Raw genomic sequence first — 24,068 nt, forward strand, 5'->3', positions numbered from 1 at the left:
ACTAAGGACCTGATCTCTAAGTGGTCAGGGGTGTGGTGTGATTAAAGAGTAGTCCAAAGGGGATGAAAATCCTTTCACCCCTGAAGAGAAGAAATAAACAGCTGAAAGAGAAGAGATAAACAGCTGAAAGAAAAGAGATAAACAGCTGAAAGGAGAGGTAAACTGCTGAAAGAAGAGATAAACAGCTAAAAAAGGACAGATAAACAGCTGAAAGAGGAGAGATTAACAGCTGAAAGAGGAGAGATAAACAGCTGAAAGATGAGAGATAAACAGCGGAACGAGGAGAGATAAACAGCTGAATGAGGAGAGAGGAATAGCTGAAAGAGGACAGATAAACAGCTGAAAGAGGACAGCTAAACAGCTGAAAGAGGACAGATAAACAGCTGAAAGAGGACAGCTAAACAGCTGAAAACGGAGAGATAAACAGCTGAAAGAGGACAAATAAACAGCTGAAAGAGGACAGCTAAACAGCTGAAAGAGGAGAGATAGACAGCTGAAATAGGACAGATGACAGCTGAAAGAGGACAGATAACAGCTGAATAAGGAGAGATAAACAGCTGAAAGAGGACAGATACATGTCTGTAAGAGGAAAGATAAACAGCTGAAAGAGGACAGATAAACAGCTGAAAGAGGCGAGATAAACAGCTGAAAGAGGCAAGATAAACAGCTGACTCACCTCGACTGTCTTCTGCTGATTGATGCCGAGGCTCTGCATCAGTCGCAGGATCTGCTCATTGTGTTCCCCCACCTTGCTGCTGTACCCCATAAGGGGGCTGGGCGGGGCCGCCCGGGCAACGCCCCCCTCCGCCTGCATCCAGGTGTGCTTCTTGATCTGAGAGATTGTGAAGCGCTTGCTCGGCTCCAGCACCAGCATGCGCCGGATCAGGTTCTCACACTCTGCAAGGAGACGAGAGTAGGAAATGAGCCTGGGAAAACTGGGCTGATGCCTGTGCATAAAGTGTTTTCCCAGACAAGCCTGTGCAGTTAACACAGTCTAATCACTGTCCACTTGAAAGGGTTTTTGGTTTACAAGAAAAGTGTTTTTCCTTATGAGCCTATGCAGACATTCAATGCACATGAATTAAGCCAGTTTTCATAAAAAAGCTCCAATAATGTCTACACAATACACATCCCAGATAGAATTTTATATTGACTAATGTCTAACGTACACATTCACACTCAGCTGGGAAACAAGTGTTAGATAATGTCCACACTATACACATGAACATTCTGTGCTACATGTAGATACAACCATTGTGTGCTTCATGTACATGTAGATACAACCATTGTGTGCTACATGTAGATACAACCTCACAACATATGCACACATTTGTTGGTAAAATTGTGAAATAGACTGCAGACACAGCAGACCAAGAAAGTACTTGGGCAGTAACCTGCAAATCCAAACGACCAATCCCCACCCCCACTATGGGCATAAGTATGCTACATTATTTTGTTCTTATAAAGGGAATGAATACAGAAAGACTTATCACACTTATGATAAACTGCATTACCTCCCTTATTCTAATTCAGGTTTGATTAGACACATCATATACATTACCATTTCTGGGAAAAGTGGGCATAATGCACGTGTGTAAAGTATCATTCCAGATTAGCCTGTGCAGTCCACACAGGCTAGTCACATAGTGTGTAAAGTATCATTCCAGATTAGCCTGTGCAGTCCACACAGGCTAGTCACATACAATAATTTCCGCTTTCAGTGATTTGTTCTTTCAGAGAGACTTCCCTTAAACAAAACAAATCCATTAAAGCGAATTGCACAGGCTAATCAAGGACAATGCTTTACGCACATGCATATAGCCCAGTTGTCTCAGATTGCTGCTCAAATACTCCATGAGAGACTGGACTCACCTTGTGACATGAAGAAAGGAATCCTGAACCTGCCGGACAGCACCCGCACACGCAGCACCTGAAGGTTGGGTCCATCAAATGGCAGAGCCCCGCACACCAGGACGTATAGCACCACCCCAAGACTCTGTTTGCAATAACATAAATTGAGGTTACAGCACAGGCTTGGCAAGGATGTATAATTAAGGATGGTTAACATTACTCTTTTGGTTTTAAAAGACTTTTCCTTGGCAAGTTATTTTGACTAACTTTTTACAAGTATTAAGTACCAAATCTTACTATATATCATTTACTGACAACTGCCCTTCCTAAATTAAAATGATGTGAAGTGGCCAAAACAAGTAATTTTATGACTAGTTCCCACATCAAGCTGGGCCCCGTTTCATCAAAATTTGCGATGCGATATTATCGCCGATCGCCGATTGCTGATCTTTTACCTGCGATTGCGATATTTTTTAAAAAGCGTTTCATCAAACATATCGCAGATTCTTGCCGGTAGTTTGCCGGTAGTTTAGTGCTATGAGCGATAATCGCTCACAGTCTACTATCAAAATGACGTAAAAAACGGGCACCTGCTGAATCTCGCGCCACCTGTCATATTTGACAGACGATCAAACAACAACAATGGCAGATCTCGTAGAGAATAGGAGCGCCTCTTGGCAGCCAAGAGAACTCGAGGAACTGCTCGAGGGCGTCAAACAAAATTATGAAGTGTTGTGGGGCAAATTGTCCGGCACATTATCAAAGAAAGACAAAGACCGTGCATGGTCGGACATCGTCCAATCGTGAGTTAAAATTTACATTGACATGGTCATAATTTTCTTGTTCTTTTTACATTAAATGGAGGACCATCTTGAAACATAATTAAATTGGTATTGACACATTAACGTTACACAGGTTGTGTGTAATGATTATCCTAATAATCTAAAATCACGAATTTCAAATGCAGCGTGACTGCCATGCACAGAAAGAAAGGTTTTGAAATTGTTTACTTTTCAGCATTGATATTCCTTGACATTGTGATAGGGTATATTCACACTAATGAAAATTTGTCCTCCTCCTAAGTTTATTTGATCTATAATTACCCTGAAAAATGGAATTGATCTTTTAATAAAGTGTTAATAAATAAAAACGTATTAATTGTTTTAACATCAAAGTGCAAGTGCCCATGGAAAGATGTGATCATACCTTGTAATCTATTCTGTAATCTTAACAAACTGCATGTTCATGGGGAGTGACGTCCATGGGGAGTAACAACTGGTTACCTTTTGATAGTGTTGGCTTGAAATAGTCTGATATATTGTATGAATTATATATTAAATATAACAAAATAAATTGACCATGTCTACTGTACTTATATAGACTTCCAAGTACTCTCCCTCACTCCTACCACTATTTTTGGTAAAAAATGAAAGAACATATTGAGATGTATTCATTTGTTTAATTTGAAACTTTTGCAGAATAAATTCCGTAGGGGGGAACGAGAGGAACGTAGAAGATTCAATGAAAAAGTGGTGTGATTGGAAGGTAAATATACCTTATATGTTTGTATAGGAAGAAGAATCCATGATGGTAGTAATAAGTTTTATAAATGAATAACTTAGCTGTACTTAAACTTTGCCGTAAAGCCAATAACAAATTATGAATCACTTACAACTATACTAAACAGGCCCATGTCAGAAGCATATAACATGAATAACATAAAATTTAAGAGTCAATAATAAAATCACTTTACAGATAGAAACAAAAGTTATCATCTTACTTATTTATTTGTACAATTACTTATTTGTATATTTATACAATTAAAATGTATTATGAATAGCAAGGTGTAAATATTCGGTTTCCTACTCCATGATTGTAGGTTTTCTTGCCCCCGGTAGGGTGGCATATAGCGGTTGAACTGTCAGTCCGTCCGTCTGTCTGTCCGTTAACGTTGGCCATAATTTTTGCAATATTGAAGATTGCAACTCTATATTTTTAGCATGCATGTATATCTCATGGAGCTGCACATTTTGAGTGGTGAAAGGTTAAGGTCATCCTTCAAATTCAAAGGTCTAAAAACTAATTCAAGGCAAGTAATAAGTTTTAAGAGGGGGATAATTGCTTAACCTGTTTTTAGTCAAATTGCGGCTATATTATTGTCAGGATGTAAGTTCAATCCCACCATTACCATTAATATTTTTTCCCTTTTCAAACTTTTTATACAATCATTTAGCATTTGACACATTAAGTTTTTGTGATTAATAATCACTAAAAAATCATTACGATCAGTATTTGAATGCACTTTCTTCAATATATATGTACCTGAAAGTAAATGACATGTTACTATACTGTTACCATTCAGAGGAGGGAGACCATGTACTCATAAATTATTTCAAATTGTATTTTATTCATCTTAGAGCCGGACCATTATGAAGGATGCCAAGAGAAGACGCTTTGTGGAAAGCTCTGGGGAGGCAGCTCTTCCAAAAAAAATGCAATTAACTGTTTTGGAGGATAAGGTATTCATATTGTAAACATAACAAATTTTAAATAAAATAATGATGCAGATCTAGCATTTGTCCATGGTTCATATTATTATTTTAAATTTGCAAAAAAAACAACTTTTCCAGAATGATGTATAGTTGTTCACTTTTTCCAGCTATTGTCCTTAGTGCCCAAAACAAAGCTGTTCGGAGTGCAAGGTGGAGGGATCGATACCGGTCCACTCAAGAGATCCATGCAAGAAAATGGTGGGTACAAACATGCTTAAATTTTGACATTTGTTTTTTTGTTTTTGGTATTTGACAGTGCACTTTAAATGCAATAATAAATGTCATTAATAATGTAAGGCTTAAATTGGCATTGAATATGGCATACTAAAAGGGGGACAGCCTCATATGATATATCATGCATGAACACAAATCAACAGTGAAACACATGCTCATTAATTGTTCATAATTAATAGAAACACAAGTATAAATATTTTACCCAATATCTTTTTTATATCAGATAACCTAGACAAAGGAGAGGAAAATAAACGCCTCAAGCAGAACGGTATGTCATTGTTATCTATTAAAGTTATAAGATTTGTAAAAACAAATATCACTTACCTTTAATTGACTGTTGACTGAGTCTTCATAATAAAATAATAACAATTGCCATTGGTTTCACTATTTAACATTATTCTGATTGGCTATAGTATTCATGTGACTAGGCTTTATTTTTCAAATTAATAATTGTAAATTTTAAATATCAATTTACAGGGAATATAGTTGATTTTGTCGTTATTGATAATTTTTATGAAAGTTCAAAATAAGAGAATAAATTCTGTCCATGCACAGACATTCAAATACCCCTTAGTTTCGTATGTTTTTGTAGTGTTACAACAAAAAGTAGAAGTCTTTAGAAAATTTGTTTTTGCTACATATAATTTTAGACCAGTACGGATATTTGATACACATTTTCGGTGACATTTAAAAATTTACTCCCCCCCCCCCCCCCACCCAACACACACACATACACACACACTGGTAACGTCTTTTCTTTTTACATTACCCTTAATGTTCGAATTCATGTTTTAGTTCCAAGTGAGCCTGTTCCCATTCAAACAAGCTCCAAAAGCACTGCCAGCATCCCTGCCAGCAACAGCAACAGGAAGACAAGTATGAAGGGTAGATCAAATTTCTCACAATGCTTACCATCATTAATTGATTGATTTCAAACATTTTTGATATGAAAGGTGACTGACATGAAGCATACTTGGAGATAATCATATTTAACCTCCTTCAATAAACACTGATAGTCACTTAAAATAACAGTTTTGTAAAAGACAAAGAAATTAATTAATGATTCATCACATAGTTTAATATATCAGATTTATTTAATCCCACTTGCAGATTGTGATTGTCATCAGGAAATGATTGACATATCTCGGCAAATGCTAGAGGAGAGTGTAAAGCGGAATGAAATACTGCGGGACATAAGTTCAACACTAAAATTAACAGCTGGCAAAGCTTTCCTGGACAACTTGTTGGATCCCACAAATTTTTAAAAAGTGTGTTAATTATGTTTAAAAAAATAACACCCCATGATATACATTTTGCTTTTATTTCTACCTTGTTTAAAGGGACCTATTCACAGATTTATGCAACTACTGAAGTTTGTCATTAAATGCTTTAAATTAATAAATGTAAACATTGGAATTAATTAGCTCCATAAAAAAATTGAATACATGTACAATTAAAGAAAAAAAGTTAAACTCAACTGGGGTCGAACCACTGACCCTTGGAATAAGAGTCTAGCATTTTAGACCACTCGTTCATCCATGCTATTACAGTGAGTGGTATATGTTATACATGTACTTCATATAAAAAATCCTTGTAGTGTCACAAAATATAACGATAACAACATAACTTTCCAAATTATTCAATCATTTTGCATTTGTAATGCTGTATTATTTTCAGGTTATTAAATTGTCAAAAGATGCATATACCGGATATTTTGGAGCATGGTAAATGTTCAGAATTACTGTTATTCTTATTTGTAAATGCTATAAACATAACTATCATATTGTTTTAATGTTGTACACAATGTTTATAAGTTAATCTCATGTATAAACTTAATTGTTTTGTCTCTTTTAACTGTACAGTACATTGTTTTACTGTTAAATTTTTATGTGGCCCTATAAAGGTGACCGTTTGGCGACAAAATATTCATTACCCCTATCCTGTAAATATTATTTTTAAATTTCCTTTTAGATATTGTCATAACGCCACCCTGTGATGGTCATCGCTTCTCAATAGCCCTATATCCTTTAAGGTACTTTACAGACAGGGTCTTAGGTTGCAAGAGTTCAACATTTGCTGTCACACTCAAATATATTCCAAAATAAAATAAAAAATGCAATTATACATCATATTTTCATATAAATGTGCAATCCTTAAAAAAACATAGAGCTAATTAAGTAAGATCCAGCTTCTCAACCAATTAATGTCCAACAAGTTGTATATTTTCCCATTGTTTAATATTAATAATAATAACATTTTATTACTATAGTGCAAGACATGTGTTTCTTTCAATTGTCCATTTCCATATTCTTTATATAACACTCATTCCTTTAAAAGTGCAATAATGTTTACATCCTAAATGAAAAGGCGTGTGAACTAGGTCATGGTTCAATTTCGACCAATCAGCGCCAACTTTATGGTCAATGCCGTTTTAGCAAGTGGGGTAAAACCAGTACTTACCGAAACCGCCCTTATAGTATTCAATGCATTCTTGTGTATATAACGCTTTTTAACATTTTAGTTAAATGTAAATGCAATTTTAGGTAAGCACAGATTTTTATGCCCCCCCTTCGAAGAAGAGGGGGTATATTGTTTTGCGCATGTCGGTAGGTCGGTCGTCTGTCCGTCCGTCCACCAGATGGTTTCCAGATGATAACTCAAGAACGCTTACGCGTAGGATCATGAAACTTTGTAGGTACATTGATTATGACTCATTGATGACCCCTATTTATTTTCAGGTCACTAGGTCAAGGTAACGGTGACTCGAACCAGTAAAATGGTTTCGGGATGATAACTCAAGAAAGTGTACGCCTATGATCATGAAACTTAATATGTACATTGATCATGATTTGTAGATGACCCCTTTTGATTTCCAGGTCACTAGGTCAAAGGTCAAGGTCACGGTGACTTGACACAGTAAAATTGTTTCTGAATGATAACTCAAGAAAGCTAACGTTTAGGATCATGAAACTTCATAGGTACATTGATCATGATTTGTAGATGACCCATTTTGATATCCAGGTCACTAGGTCAAAGGTCAATGTCACGGTGACTTGACACAGTAAAATGGTTTCTGAATGATAACTCAAGAAAGCTAACGTTTAGGATCATGAAACTTCATAGGTACATTGATCATGACTTGCAGATGACCCCTATTGATTTTCAATTCACTAGGTCAAAGGTCAAGTTCACAGTGACAAAACAAAAATGAGAAATAGAACTTATAAAATAGGAGAATAAACTGAGTATGTTTTAACATGATGTATGTATATTTTTAAATGTTTGACTTTTGTTGGAAATGTTGGAAATAAAGTGTGTATACTTTGTAAATAAACTGTAGTAGTAGAAACAAATGACTTATTTAATTTCTACTAGCTCGGCTAGTTGTACAAGTTACATGGAAATTTGTCTAAATGGACTGGTGGCAGCACCCGTAAATAAGACCCCAGGTTCTTGACTAAATTAAATTTAGTGGAGATAATTTGTGCAAAGTTTAACTTTGATTGCTTCCGTCGAAGTTCAAATTTTGCGACACTACTGATTGAATTCGAGCCTGGACAACATGTTGAATGTTAACGATTCACCAAGAAATACTTTGACATACTTTTTAAGCATATATAACCTACATTCGAATTTGATCTATATAAACTTGATGCAAATCCTAAATAAGATTGGGGAAGATTGGATGAATATTGTTCGAATTAGAGCTGAACAACATGCTGAATGCTGAAAATGCACTAAGTGACCATATGACCTAGTATTTAACACTACATGACCCATATTTGAAACTGGCCTATATATCATCCAAATTCAACTTTTGACAAAGATTGGTGAAGATCAGATGAATACTGTTTAACATAACATGTTCCTTTTTCCAAAGGGGCATATAGAAATCAAATAAAACAACAAATAATAAACTAAATGATCTATTTATTGGCTGCTACTATACTTCCTCCAAAACAAGTATCAACAAGAATACGTCTCAGATATAACATCCAACGACATGAGTGAATTATGTAGAATGCGTATGAACATGTGGTGAACAAAAATGAGAAATCAGTGCTTAATGTATGATTGGTTTGCATTTTATCATTTGTTTAAATAAAATGGTAGTTAATATTTTCCTTTCCAAGTACAGCCACATATAATGATATCAAAATTCAACAATGTTTACATTTAAAATTCAACATAATCACGAAGAGTACACAATGCACAGAATGTATTAAATACATATATGTTAATGTGCAGACAAAATAACAATTAACAAATATGTATAAAAAAAAAAAAAAATTAAGAAAAAGAAACACATGTAAAGAAAATGTCAGTCAGTCCGTCAGTTAGTCAGAATAAAAAAACAACGTTATGTCCGTCAGTCAGCACAGGGGCGTTCGGGGACGTGGTAGCGGGCCCCGCCGGTACCCTGGCTTGGTCAGTCGGTTGGTCACTCAGGGGCGTAGTGTCGGCTCCGCGGTCGCGGAACCCGCCCCCTAAGTTCATTCAGTAATTCAGTCATTTAGCTATTCAGTCAGGTTAATACTTAAAGGTGCATTATCCAATAATGTATTCAATTGAATTGCATGGACAAATATAATAACGCAAACATGAAATTTCTAATTATGCAAGGGACATACATGGGTACAAAGAGATACTTAGCTTAGTTACCTTTATTTTAAATGGATTCTTATTTTATTCACTGACATCATGTATTTACCCAATATCTAATGGAAATAAATATAAAAAAAACAAAAAAACTTTTGTAAATGACAAGGCTACCACAACGTATTAAAAAAGGCGAACTAAAAAAAGAAACATTTTAATTTACGTTTTAACAAACAATAGGTCCAACTATTTTGTTTTATCTTCACGAATGTTAATTTAGGTTAATTTAGGTTTACATAATAATCTCGAACAGCAGCACCACGCTGATTCAGTACAACTTCGACAGGGTCATCATTGTTGTCATCCTCCTCAATGACATCGGCATCCACTTCCTGCTCCTCCCCATTGTCCATCAGCAGATTGTGCAGCCGGCAGCACGCTACAAACAAGGCCGCACACTGATGGGGCTTGTATGGCAAAACACCCCCTGATCGATGTAGACATCTATAAGTAAGGAAACACATCATGAATAATTCTTTAACTTTTTATTGTCCATTGAACTGGTCAGTGCTGAGATAAGCATCAAATTAATATTAAATATTCAAGTCGAACAACTGTTATTATTTTCGGAATATTTGTATTTCATTTCAATTGCTGCATTAGGTTATTTGAACATGATAGACATGAAAACATGTATGTGATAAACTGATAATACATGTTTGCAGGACAAAATTTGTGCATTCCAATGTAATAAAGAAAATGCACAATTATTTAAAGTACACTGGGTATTATTTGGTATATTTGATTTCACAATATATAAGTATGATATGTTAAATAAGAATATCTATGAAAGGAAGAAGAAATATTTCTATACCTGAATCTGGACTTCAATATCCCGAATCCCCGTTCCACAACTTCCCGACCCCTCTTGTGTCTGCGGTTGTACCGCTCTTCCTGTTGGGAACGGGGATTCATTATGGGGGTGAGTAGGGAGGGGCTCAGGGCATATCCACTATCGCCCAGCAGAACTACATTTGCTGTAGCATCAAGATGTCCCTAGAGTGAAATATGTAAAAATCAAATCACAACTTATAAATAACATGTTATAGCCTTTGTATCAGTAACATTATATTCATGTACTTTTAAAAGTAAATTTGGTACCCCTAGGCCCAATGGTTATGGACAGGAAGATTTTTAAAGTTTGCACAAAAGAGGCTTTATATAAGCATATGTTCAGTTTTGTGACACCTGGGGCAGGGTAAAATTTGAGCCCAGGGGAATAATTGAACAAATTTGGTTGAGGACCATTAGATGTCACTACATACTAAATTTAGTAGCCCTAGACTATATAATTATGAACAAGAAGTTGTTTTTTTTAAGTTTGCACAAAATAGGCCTTATTTAAGCATATGTTCATTTTTGTGACCCCCAGGGCAGGGTCAAATTTGAACCCAGAGGCATAATTTGAAAAAACTTGGTAGAGAATATTAAATGTCACTACATACCAAATTTGGTAGCCATAGGCTCTATAATTATGAACAAGAAGATTTTTAAAGTTTGCACAAAATAGGCCTTATTTAACCGTATGTTAATTTTTGTGATCCCCGTTGCAGTGTCAAAATTGACCACAGGGGCATAATTTGAACAAACAAAGTAGAGAACTATTAAATAGCACTACATACCAAATGTGGTAGCACTAGGCCCAAATTGTTATGGACAAGAAGATTTTTAAATTTCGCACAAAATAGGCTTTATATAAGCATATGTTCAATAAATGACCCCCGGGGCGGGGTCAAATTTGACCCCAGGGACATAATTTGAACAAATTTGAAAGAGGTTAACCCCAGGAACATTTGCGATAAATTTTATCACAATTGGTTTTGTAGTTTAGGAGAAGATGTTTAAAGAAAATGTTAAAATCATGCACGCCCGACGGACACAGGACCATGACATTAGCCCCCCCTGGCCTCTGGCCAGTGGAGCTTAAAAATAAATATACAAATCGTTTTCAGTACTGCAATTTAAAAACAGTATCAGTTAATTATAGTTGTAGTATTTATGTATTTTTGGTTCTGTTGGTTGGATTTTACTTCATTTTTAACAACAATGTCCTATCACTGCGGTCAGATCCATTGGGCAGTTTTCCTCTGTAAGCATTTGACTGCTTGCACACCTTTAGCAATGGTGAGCCATTGATACTCAGACATGAGTGAGAGTATCATAGGTCACAACTTTCTTACAAGTTTTGGTATTTTCATCCTTTTAAATTATTAACAACACTTTTAATTATGGTAACTAAAATTTGATACATGAAGAATTATTTATTTTACCTTAATTCTTGAATTTTCAAATACCGCTCCATCATGGGTAGAGCCCGGCCATTTCGCCACAACACTAATGAACCTGAAATGCATTATTTCTCAATTAATGGCCCACTTTTAAAGGGTAAGTTTTGGAACGAAAAATTAGCAGGAGTAATAACTAATAAGAGCTACATGAATCAGTGGAAAGCAATTTTGGCAAATTAACCCTGAGTTCAGGATATAAATGAAATTAACTCATACTTGATTATCATAATGAAGTAATGGTTGTAGCACTAGAACATTTTGTAATATGTCAAACTAAAAACAAAATAGTTGAAGGGATTTAAGATATTTGTACTTTAAAATGTTAATGCATTTCACAACAAAAGATAATCTATTAGTTTAATAAAAACTGAGTTGCTACATTAATTAAAGAGTGTATACATACTTCAAGCTTGTGTTTACAATCGCCTGGCAGTTGATAGCGTGGTAACCTTTTCGACAAACGTAGACTTCCTCATCTACAGTTGGAGTAATGATTGGGATTAAGGTCCCATCCACTGCTCCAACAAGATTCGGAAGTCTACATTTGTTGTAAAATGCCCTCTTCTCTTTTACAACATCTTCTCTGTCGATTGGAAACCTGTTTTAGAAAAATTATATATATAAGAATATGTTTAAGCTGTGATGTGTATAAAATAATAACCATTTTACCATTAATTTTACTTTTTTAACAAAAACAATAACATAACCCAATATACCAATATATAGAAATACACATCTGAGAAAGCGCTGTATTTGAGAAAAAAAATATCTTTTATATTTTATAGTAATGTATTTACATTTGTATTCACTTGCATCATACTTGTATCATAAAATGGTAATGATTATGATATTGATTTAAAAAAAAAAAACATAGTAAGAATTGTCAACTACAAGGCCACCATTTAATTTCAACATTTCAATTAATACTCATCAGCTGATAAATATATAACAAAATGGAGATATAAAATGTGAAATATTGCAGTAAAATTGTTCATTTCCACCTCCACATACCAGTCGTTATATGAGCAATTTGGTAAAGCTTTTGGAGTCTGGAGTTGCGTTTTCATATATAGGATTTCTAATAAAGCTACATTTTTCTACTGTTGCAGACTATTAACTTTAAGAATTGTCTGTGCCAAGCCCGTGTTTAACATCAATAAGTAAAAATGGATTGTCTATTTGTAACAATACAATACAATACAAATTTTATTTCAAGTCGGTTTGTACATAACAAGTATAACATTAGCCATGTATCACTATTGACCGACATAATATAACAACAAACATATAACAAATATACAATTGAACATTACATGAAATTTACATTATATAAACAAACAGTATCGTCCTTGAGTTGAGATCAATTATAATAAATAAATTAATTAATTAACCTGAATACAATAAACGTGATTATTTTAACATGTTAAAAACGAAAGAACTATGGCATGTGATATACAATTATAATATTTAGACAGTTAAGATCATAGCATTATTAAAAATAAATTAAAGATAACTTATAAGAATAAAAATTGTGCTGCAGTTGCTGATCTTGACCTTGGTTTATGAGCTGCTATAAAAAAAATAAAAAATAAGGTAAAAGTCTGACAATGAATATGGACACTAAAGTGTGACAGATAAAAAAAGAAAAACCGTAGACTTAAGATTGTCTGTTTGTAACTGTAAGTACAATAATATTATATCAAATCTATCTTACAGTTAAAGTATGTACCTAATATTGTCCAGGTTGTTGTTGACAGACTCCACAAAGTTATGCACAGTTCTGGACACGCTCGAGCGACTGATGCCATGGGTGTCGGCTAGTTCCGAATAGAATGCCCCTTTCGCAAGAAATCTTAGGCTGACGAGGATCTGCAGCAACAATGTTAAAACATTCATAAATAAAATTTGGTCACAGTACTTGAAATATCATTTACAATCAAAAGACCAATAACAAACAAAAAAAACGATCATGTTGGCCCTAGTAGCTTTACTCCACTGACTCCACTCTGCAGTTGAAAAGATCAGAAAAAAGGAAAACAATTATGATGATGAAAAATTTGTGAACAACTAATAAATTAATACAAACTACTAAAAATACCAGTTCAAACTTACTGTACATGTACGTGACCTAGATTGTATTTATTTCATATTGTTGGTTAACAAAGCCTTGAATTAATCCATAATTTGAATGAGTCTAATTACAACTCAATCGTTGTTCGATTTGCCTATTTATGCCTGCTTATCCAACGGTTATATTATCATACAATGTCAGTTTAGTATCCGTGTTGACCTGTTGATATGAGAACAAATTAAGACCGGATGTAAGAAAACAGCACTCTGCTGTACTTGATAACGATCGTAATCCCCGTACTTAGTGTGTCAATTTCTCCCAGCAAATATACAGTAACAAATTAGCAAATTCATGTCGATTGCATTAATGTTACCTTGGTCTCTGGCGAAATTGTTTTTCCGCCACGTTCGGATCTGGCAAGATCCTGCCCCAGAAGCTCCACTAGCTCCTGTGCGGTGGTTCTGTTTACCCGATACCGATTCACAAAGTCGATATCGCGAACCCCGCCTATCTCCAGACGGGGCCGGAACTCCCGCTCTGTCCTTCTCGCGTTATTTTCCATAAAAAAAAACAACACGTCGGCCATATTGAATTTTTTTTTACCGTCTGCGACTGGGTTTGTGTGATCGCATGTTTTAAGCAAAATATCGCAAAAAACAGGTGCTCTTGCGATGTGCGATTTTTGATGAAACGCAAAATAGCCTCATTATTGGCGATGTGCGAATATCGCAACTCAAATCGGCGATGCGATATTTGATGAAACGCAAATTGCGATGCGATAAGAAATGTGCGATATTTTGGCATTAAAGTTGCGATGCGATCGTTGATGAAACGGGGCCCTGTATGGTAGGCTTGACTTTGAAATGACAGACCAGCACTATACCAACTGAGCTATGAGTACCGGTTTGAAATGACAGACCAGCACTATACCAACTGAGCTATGAGTACCGGTAGACATTTTGCAAAACAAGGAATAAAATCTGTAGTACCTTAGTAGTTGATTTTCTGATTGAATTAGACTTTCACCAGAAATGTGATTTGGAAATCTTCAAACATCTGTTCAAGAGGTAGGTAAAATTGTAAAATACAGACTAACTAAAGTAGCTTTTTCGAAAAAATGGGCTTAATGCATGTGTGTAAAGTGTTGTCCCAGATTAGCCTGTGCAGCCTGCAAAGGCTAATCAGGGACGGCACTTTCTGCTTTAATAATTTTTTTCTGCTTTGATGAATTTTTATTTTTAAAAAGGAAGTCTCTTCTAAATGTAAATCCAGTCCAGGCAGAAAGTGTTCCCAGATTAGCCTGTCCAGTCTACACAGGCTAATCAGGGACAACACATGCCCATTAAACCCAGTTTACCCAGATCAAGGCTTAATTCATCGTCGGACACCCCCGGTCTATTCATTACGTTACTCTACATTCGTATGAGCGGAGCGTAATCAGCAGCCGTGCGTATCCGACGATGGGCTTAATTGTATCGTGCTAACTAATTAAAACCTTGGCTTGATATGTACCCATATATCAATCTGGGGTCCCAGGTATTTCTTGCCCTCAAACACCTCTGGTGCTGCATATGGTGGGCTTCCACACCATGTGGCCAGGGGCTCCTTACCCGTGTAGAAATTGCCGAACCCAAAATCTGCAACATATGCCAAGAAATATGTGCAAATATGTCTAATGAATAAAGAATACATAGAAGTTAACAAAACCTGAAATCCGACACATGAAATTTGTCGCAAATCATCTTTCTTGTTCAGAATTTACAAAACCTGAAATTTGCAAACACACCAAACAATTGGGCCACTCAAATGCTAACCTGAGACCAAATTAAATTAACTGTTCGGAGTTGGTCAAGTCTCACCATCGCCATAGAAGGAAACTGCAGCCAGCAGATCTATTTGGACGAATAGAATCCTTTTCTAACTCTGCCTAGATATAATTGGAGGAAATTTTCTGAGCAAGTTAATCATACTTTGGAAAAAATGTTACTTCTAGAGTGTTCGCAAAATAAATGTTAATTATGGACAATGCACAACAGATGACAGATAAGGTGATTACAAAAGCTCACCATAAGAATGTTGTGCTCGCCTGAGCTAAAAAATATGAATACGTGTAACATGCTATCAAAATATTATTCATCTTATAGAAATGTTGAATACTTGACTAGGTATTGAACACATAATATTAAAAATAAGCAAAAACAAGAAATGTGTTTGTCAGAAACACTATGTCCCCTTCTGGGCCGCTTTTTTTTTTACCTTTGACCTTGAAGGATGACCTTGAACTTGACCTTTCACCACTCAAAATGTGCGGCTCCATGAGATACACATGCATGCCAAATATCAAGTTGCTATCTTCAATATTGCAAAAGTATTCATAAAAATAGCAATTTTGGCCACATATACTTGACCTCTGACCTTAAAGGATGACCTTGACCTTTCACCACTCAAAATGTGCAGCTCCATGAGATACATATGCATGCCAAATATCAAGTTGCTAGTTTCAATATTGCAAAAGTAATTGCAAATGTTAAAGTTGGCATACCAAAAGACCAACCAACAGACAGGACAAAAACAATATGTCCCCCACTATAGTGGGTGGGGGACATAAAAACAACATCTTATTGCAGCAGGGAACTTACAATGATAGTCCGCATAGAGGTGTTGTTTTGGATACTTAGTTTTCAGGACATTACATATGGCTTCAAAATCATTTGTTTCCAACCTGAGCATTTGTGTTGTTTCTGTTTTTGCATCTCAGCCAGAAAAGATTTTGTGAAATTCATGAATTCTGTTGTATTATTGTCTGATGCCTTTCAAGCAGGCACACTCTTCGAAACAATGAATATTTCTTTCAAATGCAGATTTAAACTAATATTTTTCAAAATGGTTAACTGACAGTACTGTTGTAATGTTACAGAGAACATTTTTCAATACAAAATTCATCATTGGTTTATGCAAATAAGAGACTTAACCAAACTTTGCGCTACTAACATAAATCATCTCTGTTAATGATACATGATCCATAAAGATTATATTGGTCCTTATAAAACTAAGGCAGTTGATTTGAATGCTGTCATTTCTATAGTGTTTATAAATGTTAAGCTGGTATTTAAATTTTAACTACGATCTCTAAGAAATACTATAATCCACTTTTTGTGCAGAAATGGTCTTTTTGTATTACCAGTAATTGTTATGCACATATTGTTTCGTATTTTGACTTTTCATGATTCAATCTACCTTTATCATTTCAGTTATCTGTTATATTTTTCTTATGCGTTATAATAAATAATTTCTGAACTTCAATAACAAACAACAGTACTTTCAAAGCAATAGTCATAAAACATATGAACATCCAAGAAACACTTCTACAAATATACCTCAATCATTGTCTGTGATGCAACACCAATAGAACAACAACAGCCAGGAAATAAATCAGGGAAGCATGCACTTATTGGTGAGAACAACGTTTTGTAAGTCATTAAGCATACAATCATCTTGGTGTGAGCTATAATTACTCTCTTCGTGACTAGACAATCAACATTCACATCATCAAAGGTATTCCTTGTAGAACCTACAGCTAGTTAGCTGTTGGGATAGAAATCACAGGTTGCTGCTTGCAGAACCATTCAATGTGATACACTTTAGCCTCACTCTTGAAAAACGAGGCATAATGCATGTGTGTTAAGTGTCATCCAAGATTAGCCAGTGCAATCCCCACAGGCTAATCAGGGACGACACTTTCTGCCGGAAAGCGGAAAGTTTAGTCTATGACTGGAATTTGGGCACTGCACAGGCTAATCTGGGACAACATTTAAACACCTGCATTAAGTCCCATTTTCCCACAACAAGGCTCACTTGTCTTTCTGCAGTAAACTATACTAGTAAGGCCAATGTAAGAAGACCTTTTTACAACATTATAGTATTATGGCAATTGCATTTGATATTATTCTGCTTCCACACTACAAACAACTTGCAGCAAACAGCATAAAACCTGAACAGACTGCAAGTTACTCGCAGGCTGTTCTGGTTTTATTCTGTTTGCACATAGCCATTTTGGCTTTGCTTCTGAGTGGGAAAGGGTTAAATAAACAGGGAACCCACTGCCTTCAAGAGAAATCAACCAAGAAACACACGCTGAAACATGACAGCCTTATCTGCAGCCCTTGCTTCACAACAGCTAAAAGTCAATGTTAACAATCGTGTTATGTCTGACTTGCTTTGTTGAATCAATCAACTTCCTTCCCAATGACGCAAGCAATGCTTGTTTATTGCTTGTACATCACTCTTCACTTGGGAAAATGAATTGATGGCTGCTTTTTTGTCCCTCCAGTTTAATTGGGTTTAATGGAGGATGATTTAACATGGTAATAAGTCATTAGCAGGAAAGCGGTTGATACGTGTTGGTTTTTAAATGGTGTTCCTAATTTATTGTCAGTATCAATCATCAAATTGGTTTAAAATGACAAATTGTAAATCTAACATTACATACACAAGGGCATTTATGTTCCACTGGGATTTTTTTGCTCAAAATTACAGCCTCTTACAGGCTGTTTCCCCTTGCACAAAATAACATTTTTTCCCAAAAGTTTAAACAAATTTTTCCCAAAATGAATCCAAACTATTCCAATAAACTCAATAATTGATTTTAAGTTTATTAAACAACAATATAATTTTGTAGCACTTTATTTAAAAATAAAATTAACAAATGCAGTGCAACTTGTTCTTATAAACAAATGAAATTAATGTTTATCATGCTTTTTTCCCAATCCACAGGCTGTTAAATATAAAGCAAACAAAATCACTGAGATCAAACCTTCAAGCTAAAGATACCATAATTATTTGCTTTTTGAAGTTTTCAAAAATGTCTGGTTACGAAAGAAAATACATTGATTTCAAACTAATTAGATATGCCTTTGCAAAAAAGCACTTTTGATGCATAGATTTTTAATCATTGGAGCTCATTAAAATATTTCCATTTCACAATTACACCTTACATATACAAAGTTTACTACTCCACATCACACGTCAAAAGTATTTTCTAAAAAACATTAAAAGAACACATTGATGTTCACCAAATAATCGTTTGTTTTTTAGTTTAGTAAGTCTTTCATACCATGACAGTTAACTGTCTCTTTTCCTGGGTTAGATGGTTTAAATTGCGCATTATGCGAGTAACTGACAACTGCATGCCCTTCATGATTAAGAGATAGGGGTAGAACGGGCATACAAAGGATTCCATCACCAATCTGCACACAATACAGGCCAGGGTTCGAACCCGCTACCCTCAGATTTGTATTCCAGCACTTTATCAACTGCACTGGCCAGTATGACAACATAATAACTGTATTACCCCTTTATCACTAAGATACACTAATTTAACCCTTTACCACTTACATGTAGATACGTATTTTGATGCATTTGTAGACCCTTACAAAATATCATTTAATTAAAGAGCTTTCTTACTAGATTCAAGTTTTTAGGGTTTCAGTTCCAACCCTTAGATAGATACCTATGAGCAGCAAACAGCAAAAACCTGAACAGACTGTGAGTTACTTGCAGGCTGTGCTGGTTTTATCCTGTTTGCACATACAGCAATTTCCACTTTGCTACTGAGTGGGAAAGGGTTAACTATAAACTGAAAGGGATTAAATCTTCATATAGTGCCTGTTCAATATCTGCAGTTTTTTAAATTTCAGATAACTTAAATGACCTTTATACATATTCTGCAATAAAGTACAACTAAGATTGCAGGATTTTTCATTCTGAAATCAATTCAATGCAAAAAGCGTTAGCAAAATTTTCTGTTTCATAAAAAAAGCAACCATCTTAATTATTTCTCAAATTACCTGCAATTTTGATGTTCATGTTATTATCCAGAAGAAGATTTTCTGCCTGAAAATAGAAAAGAAAAAAAATACTCTGAAAAGCTGATATAAAGTCATTATAAACTTCACAGAGGTAATGCATGGCAATAAAACTGTATTCCCAGAACTGCTTGCACACATGCCGCCTACAGGTTTCTCTGCAAATAGCCACCATTCACATATTGCATAAGATTCCACTGAAGACCAGTGAAAGCAATGGTAGGACCATGTAAGGAAGTTATTATGTTACATCTACATGTAGGCAGGGCTTTTTCCCTGTTTTAGCAAGGGCGTTATACACTGGGCTCCTTTCCGCAAGAGAATTTCTTTCAAATGATACAATTTTATCCAAATTGTAAGCTTACTTAGGGAAATTGCTTCCCTTTTGCAGTTTTAGTAGATATTTTTTGTCCCAAAGGTCAAGCCCTCTCCCCAAATCAAGGAAAAAAGCCCTGATAGGAAACACAAATTCAAGTACATTTCAACAAGAATTTGCAGTAGTAAAATCCATGCACTTTTCAAGGAGAAGCATAAACTATTACTTAAAGGACTTATAATGAATGATATGTGCGAACCATGTGAACTAGGAGTCTGACGAAAAGCTATCAAAACTTTGAAACTAGATTCCCTTTTCAATTGAACTGAGTTAAGAACAGTGACAGTAAAATCTTGAAAATAAGTGTGTTCAGTGCAACACCACTGTAACTGAAATATTAATCAGAGACAACACGTTCCTTTTATGTATAGCAGCAAATTAACATTTTGAAACTTTGTTTTTGTTTTGCATTGAATCCTTTTCATTTGACAATAAAAGTAGTTATCACCACAAAGTTAACAAGAACTGTGTCCCAAAATGTGACTTACACCCAGCCTGACCCCTTTACCACTTTATTACATGTAGCTATATTTAAGGGCAAGCAATTCAGGGATATATTGATCACTGGGGGATGTTAACACACAAAACTTTGGCCATTGTGGTTTCAATGGAAGCAACACTACAGATAGCATTCCTTAATTGAGATAGCACTTTACTGTTAACATCTGCTGAGGGTTTTGTTACCTGTTTGATCTTTGAAACCTGGACTTTTATTTCATTGGGTAATCTAAAGGCATCTCAACAATTTCAAGGGGACCACCTGATAAACTCAAATATTGCCCTACTAGGGGTCAAAACTGACCGTGGTATAAATACCTTTCCTTATTTGGCTCAGGAAATGTGTTTACACTTTTTTGAATGTAGATGGTTTTATCTACACATACTCAATGTAGAAACATTTCAATGAAAAATGGGGGGGGGTGGGGGTGGGGTGGGGGGGGGGGATTCTTGGGTGCGATGGTTGGACGGTATTTCAAACATAAAATAATAAAAATAAATATTTGTGTTTTTTAACCGTTTCATAAAAAACATTGGGGGGGGTGAGGTGGGGGGGTATAGTGTGAGGGTGTGGTGGTAATTTGTGAGATGATCTTTAAAAAAAAAAAAAAAAAAAAAAAAAATCGGGGGGGGGGGGGGGGGGGGGGATTCGGGTGGGGGGAGGGCGATGGTTGGACGGTATTTCAAACATAAAATAATCAAAATAAATAGTTTTGTTTTTTAACCGTTTAAAAAAAAAATTGGGGAGGGGGTGGGGTGGGGGGGGGGTATAGTGTGAGGGTGTGGTGGTCATTTGTGAGATGATCTTAAAAAAAAAAAAAAATAGGGGGGGGGGGTTGGGGGTTGGGGGGGGGGCAAGGGCGATGGTTTGGGTGGAGTCTATTGTGGTATGTCAGGTAAGAGTAGTTTTGTCAAAGTATCAATCAAATCTAATCATACATAAAGAAGTTATGGCAATTTTAGAGAAATTTAATAATTTGACCTTGAGAGTCAAGGTCATTCAAAGGTCAAGGTAAAATTCAACTTGCCAGGTACAGTAACCTCATGATAGCATGAAAGTATTTGAAGTTTGAAAGCAATAGCCTTGATACTTAAGAAGTAAAGTGGATCGAAACACAAAATTTAACCATATATTCAAAGTTACTGAGTCAAAAAAGGGCCATAATTCCGTAAAAATGACATCCAGAGTTATGCAACTTGTCCTTTTACTGTACCCTTATGATAGTTTGCGAGTGTTCCAAGTATGAAAGCAATATCTATGATACTTTAGGGGTAAAGTGGACCAAAACACAAAACTTAACCAAACTTTCAATTTTCTAAGTATAAAGGGCCCATAATTCCGTCCAAATGCCAGTCAGAGTTACATAACTTTGCCTGCACAGTCCCCTTACGGTAGTTAGTAAGTGTTGCAAGTATGAAAGCAATAGCTTTGGTACTTAAGGAATAAAATGGACCTTAACACAAAACTTAACCAAAATTTTCAATTTTCTAAGTATAAAAAGGGCACATAATTCTGTCAAAATGCACGCCAGAGTTATCTAACTTTGCCTGCCCAGTCCCCTCATGATAGTAAGTAAGTGTACCAAGTTTGAATGCAATAGCATTGATACTTTCTGAAAAAAGTGGACCTAAACGCAAAACTTAACCAAAATTTTCAATTTTCTAAGTATAAAAAGGGCACATAATTCAGTCAAAATGCACGCCAGAGTTATCTAACTTTGCCTGCCCAGTCCCCTCATGATAGTAAGTAAGTGTACCAAGTTTGAATGCAATAGCATTGATACTTTCTGAGAAAAGTGGACCTAAACGCAAAACTTAACCGGACGCCGACGCAGACGCCGACGCCGACGCCGACGCCAAGGTGATGACAATAGCTCATAATTTTTTTTCAAAAAATAGATGAGCTAAAAATGACATGAGAACCTGCTGAAGCATCAACAACAATAACACCATGAGAACCTGCTTCAGCAGCATCTAATCATTTCTACAGCCAATCAAAATCAATAAACTTTAATCTGTTCATTCATGCAAAACCCCATGTTGACAATGTAATTACCAAACCCCATGTTGACAATGTAATTACCAAACCCCATGTTGACAATGTAATTACCAAACCCCATGTTGACAATGTAATTACCAAACCCCATGTTGACAATGTAATTACCAAACCCCATGTTGACAATGTAATTACCAAACCCCATGTTGACAATGTAATTACCAAACCCCATGTTGACAATGTAATTACCAAACCCCATGTTGAAAATGTAATTACCAAACCCCATGTTGACAATGTAATTACCAAACCCCATGTTGACAATGTAATTACCAAACCCCATGTTGACAATGTAATTACCAAACCCCATGTTGACAATGTAATTACCAAACCCCATGTTGACAATGTAATTACCAAACCCCATGTTGACAATGTAATTACCAAACCCCATGTTGACAATGTAATTACCAAACCCCATGTTGACAATGTAATTACCAAACCCCATGTTGACAATGTAATTACCAAACCCCATGTTGACAATGTAATTACCAAACCCCATGTTGACAATGTAATTACCAAACCCCATGTTGACAATGTAATAACCAAACCCCATGTTGACAATGTAATTACCAAACCCCATGTTGACAATGTAATTACCAAGTGAATGAAAGGCGATACACCAGTTTTAATTAAGGAAACGCGTAATCTTCATGTCTAGCTTGCGATTGACGTCATATGGACACTTAGGGCTGATGGTTATATTACTTTCTATCACACAACTATCTATCACTGGCAGACACAGGGCTGGTTCAATGCATGTGAAGATGAGAAGATGACGTTATACAGGCCTTACACTGGCTGGATAGTGATTGAACACACAAAATAATGATAACAGTGTGCTTGATTACTGTGAACAATAACAAAGAAGCCGATCATTTATTGAAAAGATTAATGAATTTTGCACCTGGTTTATGTTCTCATGTTGACCATTATGTATTGACATCATAAGACATAACCATTTCTATTGAATGCCACATACTTATATAAATAATTAATTAATGACTTAATTGTACTTTTATATAATTATATATACTATTTCATATAATGATCATTATTTAAACTTAATTTCAAGTAAAATTGAGAATAAATAATTGGATCAGAATTAGGTGAGTCACACAAATAATGATACAAGGTAAAGTATCTTATAGAGTATCTTTAAGACTTTCCCACTTAGAAGCAAAGTGAAAATGGCTATAATGTGCAAACAGCATAAAACCAGAACAGCCGGAGAGTAACTCGAGTAACTCGCAGTCTGTTCAGGTTTATACTGTTTGCTGCTCATCAGTATCTAAGGTTTGGAAATGAAGCCTTAAAAACTTGAATCTAGTAAAAATAAATATAACTTTCTAAAGGACTCCAAATGTGTAAAAGTACATCTCCAAGTGGTGATGGGATAAAACACTTGACAACAGTAACCTTATAGAATCTCACACAGGTTTTTTTTAAATGCAAGTGTTCTTGGAAAAGCTCTTATGGATTGTCAACTTGTATATTATCTTAAAAATGAATGTAGGAGATCAGTGTGATTTCAGATGTGACTAGCTCATTCTATACTCTGGTAAAGGTGATTTCAGATGTGACTAGCTCATTCTATACTCTGGTAAAGGTGATTTCAGATGTGA

At 35.5% G+C, this 24,068-nt stretch overlaps 3 protein-coding genes and 1 long non-coding RNA gene across 6 annotated transcripts in view; 2 read left to right on the forward strand and 2 right to left on the reverse strand.

Annotated features, from left to right (window-relative positions):
* LOC127859468 (serine/threonine-protein kinase SIK2-like) overlaps positions 1–24,068 on the reverse strand; it is a 60,687-nt gene that overhangs the window by 6,363 nt on the left and 30,256 nt on the right. Inside the window, exons 5-8 of the mRNA XM_052396857.1 lie at positions 19,502–19,547; positions 15,168–15,292; positions 1,873–1,996; positions 677–897 (exon numbers count right to left, since the gene is read on the reverse strand). Coding sequence (XP_052252817.1) covers positions 677–897; positions 1,873–1,996; positions 15,168–15,292; positions 19,502–19,547 — 516 coding nt within the window. The remainder of the gene's footprint in view (positions 1–676; positions 898–1,872; positions 1,997–15,167; positions 15,293–19,501; positions 19,548–24,068) is intronic.
* Positions 2,241–6,340, forward strand: LOC127859470 (nuclear apoptosis-inducing factor 1-like). Of its 3 annotated transcripts, XM_052396860.1 has the most exons (8): positions 2,241–2,654; positions 3,330–3,396; positions 4,269–4,370; positions 4,511–4,601; positions 4,861–4,905; positions 5,433–5,522; positions 5,748–5,905; positions 6,315–6,340. In XM_052396860.1, exons 1-7 carry the CDS (start codon positions 2,494–2,496, stop codon positions 5,900–5,902), a joined length of 711 nt encoding a protein of 236 aa, XP_052252820.1. In that variant the 5' UTR covers positions 2,241–2,493; the 3' UTR covers positions 5,903–5,905; positions 6,315–6,340. The 3 variants fall into 3 exon arrangements, with proteins under 3 accessions (XP_052252820.1, XP_052252819.1, XP_052252821.1); XM_052396859.1 differs by having other exon boundaries at positions 5,748–6,340; XM_052396861.1 differs by having other exon boundaries at positions 5,433–5,513; positions 5,748–6,340.
* On the reverse strand, positions 8,551–14,241 carry LOC127859469 (putative nuclease HARBI1). Its single transcript, XM_052396858.1, has 6 exons — positions 14,029–14,241; positions 13,314–13,453; positions 11,988–12,182; positions 11,567–11,639; positions 10,111–10,292; positions 8,551–9,740 (listed from the first exon to the last, which is right to left on the reverse strand). Exons 1-6 carry the CDS (start codon positions 14,239–14,241, stop codon positions 9,518–9,520), a joined length of 1,026 nt encoding a protein of 341 aa, XP_052252818.1. The 3' UTR covers positions 8,551–9,517.
* LOC127859471 (uncharacterized) lies at positions 9,738–13,452 on the forward strand. Its single transcript, XR_008039408.1, has 2 exons — positions 9,738–9,899; positions 12,611–13,452. It is a non-coding gene; the product is annotated as an uncharacterized LOC127859471 (long non-coding RNA).

Source organism: Dreissena polymorpha, chromosome 15 (genome assembly GCF_020536995.1).
Source record: "Dreissena polymorpha isolate Duluth1 chromosome 15, UMN_Dpol_1.0, whole genome shotgun sequence".
In the NCBI taxonomy this organism is placed as follows: Eukaryota; Metazoa; Mollusca; class Bivalvia; order Myida; family Dreissenidae; genus Dreissena; species Dreissena polymorpha.

What these genes read in the sequence shown, in the direction of transcription:
- LOC127859470 (XM_052396859.1), top strand. Translation starts at nt 2,494, where the DNA reads ATGGCAGATCTCGTAGAGAATAGGAGCGCCTCTTGGCAGCCAAGAGAA. An exon ending in TAACTGTTTTGGAGGATAAG is followed by an intron (nt 4,371 to 4,510) that starts GTATTCATATTG and finishes CACTTTTTCCAG; the next exon opens with CTATTGTCCTTAGTGCCCAA. An exon ending in TAAACGCCTCAAGCAGAACG is followed by an intron (nt 4,906 to 5,432) that starts GTATGTCATTGT and finishes TTCATGTTTTAG; the next exon opens with TTCCAAGTGAGCCTGTTCCC.
- LOC127859469 (XM_052396858.1), bottom strand. Translation starts at nt 14,241, where the DNA reads ATGGCCGACGTGTTGTTTTTTTTTATGGAAAATAACGCGAGAAGGACA. An exon ending in CAATTTCGCCAGAGACCAAG is followed by an intron (nt 13,454 to 14,028) that starts GTAACATTAATG and finishes TTGTTGCTGCAG; the next exon opens with ATCCTCGTCAGCCTAAGATT. An exon ending in ATATTGAAGTCCAGATTCAG is followed by an intron (nt 9,741 to 10,110) that starts GTATAGAAATAT and finishes CCTTACTTATAG; the next exon opens with ATGTCTACATCGATCAGGGG.